General features: G+C 38.2%; 1 protein-coding gene across 1 annotated transcript; it reads left to right on the top strand.

Moving 5' to 3' along the window:
• The first annotated feature begins 708 nt into the window (after nt 1–708).
• On the top strand, nt 709–2,386 carry LOC147515027 (peroxidase 5-like). The gene is made up of 4 exons (XM_086594432.1): nt 709–967; nt 1,110–1,301; nt 1,413–1,581; nt 1,700–2,386. Exons 1-4 carry the CDS (start codon nt 728–730, stop codon nt 2,104–2,106), a joined length of 1,008 nt encoding a protein of 335 aa, XP_086450558.1. The 5' UTR covers nt 709–727; the 3' UTR covers nt 2,107–2,386.
• Nucleotides 2,387–4,166: the final 1,780 nt, after the last annotated feature.

Genomic DNA, 4,166 nt, shown 5'->3' with positions numbered 1-4,166 from the left:
TAATCAATAATATCATCTCTAAAATATATCGTTGTATTTGGTCATATATAAAATTCACAAATCAGTTGAAATGCCCACGTTTGGATGTGGTTTTATACTTTCATGAGTTCATCATCACCTCATTTAGACAGTTAGCCCTCACTCCAAATTAGTCTTTGGATTCCAGTTGACTTGGCGTAAAAGTAATCTAAAACAAAAAAAACAAAAAAAAAGCTTTTCAAAATTGAAACAATTTTAAGACATTTCTACATTACCATTAAATCTCAAATCCGTTATTAATCGTTTCAATCTTCAAACAATACCACCACTAGAATTTGCAAGGGTTAGGGTGTGGTCATGTCCTGTTCTACTGACTACTGGTCAGTAATAAATCTCAAATCTGATCCAAGTTTTTGTAACTAATTAAGGCATAAAAGTTACTACTCTAGCACTACCGAGATTACTCTCGCAACAATGGCTTCAAATATATACATGTACACTCCATCTAAAATACAAATTTCATTGTGCCTTTTTTGCATTATACTTTTGTCAACTCCGCGCGTGGTAATAGTATATCCTCATGTTGAACTTTTAAATATATAGTATTTCTTCGACGACTAACATATAATGTATCATTTACAAAGTCAAAGAGAAAGGTATACCTTGCATATAAAAGCAGAGGGGAACTTCCCTATTGTAGAGAAAAAGAGCAACAGAGACTAATAAGTACTCAAATTATTTAAGCACAATGAAGGTTCTTGAAATGGTTATTTGCCTTATTGCCCTGGGGTTCTTCATATCAGAAGTTGGAGCTGATGGCACTGGATGGGGTGGGAGAAATGGTGACGGACTAAGTTTTTACTATTACCAAAAATCATGTCCACAAGCTGAGGATCTGATCGCTAGGTTGATGAAGGATATTGTTAGTCAAGATGCAAGGGTTCCTCCTAGGTTAATAAGGATGCATTTCCATGATTGCTTTGTGAGGGTGTGTGACATTTATGCTTATATATAATTAAGTATATTTAGGAACTATTATATATATGATGATATATTGTTTAAGTAATTGATAAAATAAGCGTAGGCTTACTATATATTTGAAACTTGCATGTTTTTAATTAACAATGCAGGGATGTGATGGATCTATCCTACTAAACTCTACATCGAATAACAAAGCAGAGAAAGATGCAGCTCCAAATAACCCTAGCCTCCAAGGATTCAATGTCATCGACCAAATTAAACAAGTTTTGGAGAGCCAGTGTCCTAATGTAGTATCATGCGCTGACATTCTTACATATGCAGCCAGAGAAAGTGTTGCGCTGGTAAGTGCTACATATAGTCCACGCACGAAACAGTTCAAACTTCTCGAGTATCTTAATTAGTAATTAAGATTGTTTTTCTACTGAGTTTCATTTGCTTGGCCATATCATTAGACTGGTAGGTTCAACCGTTACGCTGTTCGTGGGGGGCGTAAAGATGGCCGAATCTCTCTAGAATCTGAAGCTCTACAAAACCTTCCACCTCCTTTTGCTAATGTTAGTTCACTTATTCAAAGCTTCGCTTTAAAGGGCCTATCACTTGAGGAAATGGTCACCCTCTCAGGTATTATCCTACTCGTGGGTTGTATGCCTGTATGCTGGCGTACTTTCATAGTTTCATATTGCGTCCCTTGAGCCATCTAAAAGACTAAGATAAACAAAATCATGGTGCCTGTTTGCAGGTGGACATTCCATAGGTGTATCGCATTGTTCTTCTATCTCTGGAAGGCAAGTAAACTTCAAGAATTCTGGAATACCAGATCCTACTCTAGACAGTAATCTGGCAGCATCATTAAGACAACGATGTGGCAATGTAAGCACAGTCGATAACATTGTGGTCATGGACACAATCACACCTACCACTTTAGACAACAAATATTACACTGGTTTGTTACAAAACAAAGGCTTATTCACATCGGACCAGTCATTACTCACTGATACACGAACTTTAAGAGAAGTGGGAGGCAATTCAGCTCTACCATCAGCCTGGGGAACAAAGTTTGTTAATGCAATGACGAAAATGGGAGAAATACAGGTTCTAACAGGGAAGCAAGGGGAGGTCAGAAGGAAGTGTAGCCTTGTGAATTAATTAATTGATATAGCACTCGCAAGGAGCTAATTAATTCAAGAAAAAACATGGAGACAAGCTAAGAAACATTTCTTCGTTCATTTGTTTTGTTTAAGATTGAATGTGCTATTTCTTTGCGTGGTCGTTCGTTCGGGCGGACAAAATTCTTGGAAAAGGTCTGCCAAGAAAATATTGAATTTGAATTCAATATTTATTTTGAATAAATAATAAAATATTCATTGTTTGTTATCAGCGAACAGAACATGAAATTTTGGTTATGTTCATTATATAGTGTGTTTTATCATTTTTACCCGTATCTCCAGTTAGATTTTTATTATTTATTTATTTATTATTATTATTATTATTTTTTTTTTAAGTGAAATTTTTTATTAATAACGATAACGAACTTTACAAATAATTAAAACAACCGTGCAACAAGCTTCGCCGCAAGTCTTTTTTGAATGAAAAATCCTATCATCCTAAATGCAAACTCGTTAGAACTACCTGTCATAACGTTACTATCCATAACTTTCTGTAACCTCTTAAGGAGCCCAACAGACTGTTGTGCAAAGAAACCAAAAGTGTCGAAACTAAACGGAATGAACCAATGCTGGTTAGCCCTACAAGCATTCTCGTGTTTCTCAATTTTCCCTGCCGCTGCTCTATTAGTTGTTTCTCCCACCTCAAAGACTCCATTCCTAAGCCCCACTAACGGAGATGCTCTAGTTACATCAACACACGCATGCTTCCCCTCCGACCAACTGTAGATTAATACATCCGCAGGCCGAAGCGTCGATCTACTCTCATTCGGATCAATGAGAAAATTGACAGGAGCCTTTTTCTTCACTTGTACCCCAGTTCTCCAAAATGCGTATAAAATGTCTATGACATGATCATGTCGGTATTTAAAACATGGAAAATGTCTACAATGTGTTGCATGGTCCCCGAAAGCATCTAGTCTACTATTTTTGCAAACAGGGCATAGATCGACCACCGTCAAAGTACAAGGAAATCATGAGACGGTACCGGAGAATAGAATAAAACGATATAATACTCCACCGGCGACATATGCTGCCTAAGTCCCTCCATCGGAATAGCAAGTAGAAAATCCTTTGCGTGTTCTGACTGCAAGCATCCAATGATTGTTTTTTGACGAACATATAACTTAAATTCCCTCTCAAGACCAGCACCAATCATACAGTAGAACGCTTCTGCCAAAACTTTTTGTGGTTTTGAGGGGACGGTAGCATTCACAGCCAGGAGTTGAGGTCAAAATCGGTTAGATAGAGACTCAATTCACTGCTAGCAACATCAAGAATATCATCTAAAGGCATTGTGCCATAACTCCTAAGAATGTGGTTCTGAAGCTCAGAAGTCTAACAACAGGAGGTAACAAAAGCAAAAGTAGAGACATCAGTGGCACAAATAATACCTAACCTACCAAGACGTAATGGGGGTGTCGATAAACACCATTGCAAATCATCAAAGCCAGGATCATCAGAAACCACAATACCCTGGAGAACACTGTGAATATATCGATCAAAAGTCTTAGCTGCCTCTCTAAAAAGAGTTGGTGGACAAGTATGAATCGCAAAGACCAACTTAGAGAGCATAACACAAGCTTGTAAGAGTGCTAACTCACACTATGGATCTTCCAAAACAGCTAAATGGTCCATCAAAGTCATAACCTTTTTAACACGCTTGCAAGCAAGGCCCGTGACAAAGGATGAATCAGTGCTGACCGCACCTCCATGCAACTTAACCCCATGCTGAGGACAGGAAAAATGTGAAGGAAAGAGACCAGGAGTGGAGCGGCGTGGATCCATTGATGGCCAAAATATCTCAGTTTTAGCCACATTAAGAACCAGCCCGTAAGAAGGTTATTTTTCTTGAATCATACCTAATGATGTTGCCACCTGTTTTGTATCTCCGATCAGAGTCCCATCATCTAGGCACCAAGCATGTAACAATAACTGGCAAATGGAATGGATATGTAGAATCAAGAGATGCAACACTAGTGCAAAGTGAAAAGGACCCAAAGGGTCGCCTTGCTAGACCCCAGTAGCAGACCATATGTAGCC

Source organism: Coptis chinensis, chromosome 2, assembly GCF_015680905.1.
Source record: "Coptis chinensis isolate HL-2020 chromosome 2, ASM1568090v1, whole genome shotgun sequence".
NCBI classification, from domain to species: Eukaryota; Viridiplantae; Streptophyta; class Magnoliopsida; order Ranunculales; family Ranunculaceae; genus Coptis; species Coptis chinensis.
This window is presented reverse-complemented; position numbering and strand designations above follow the sequence as displayed.

What these genes read in the sequence shown, in the direction of transcription:
- LOC147515027 (XM_086594432.1), top strand. Translation starts at nt 728, where the DNA reads ATGAAGGTTCTTGAAATGGTTATTTGCCTTATTGCCCTGGGGTTCTTC. An exon ending in TCCATGATTGCTTTGTGAGG is followed by an intron (nt 968 to 1,109) that starts GTGTGTGACATT and finishes TTAACAATGCAG; the next exon opens with GGATGTGATGGATCTATCCT. An exon ending in CCAGAGAAAGTGTTGCGCTG is followed by an intron (nt 1,302 to 1,412) that starts GTAAGTGCTACA and finishes CCATATCATTAG; the next exon opens with ACTGGTAGGTTCAACCGTTA.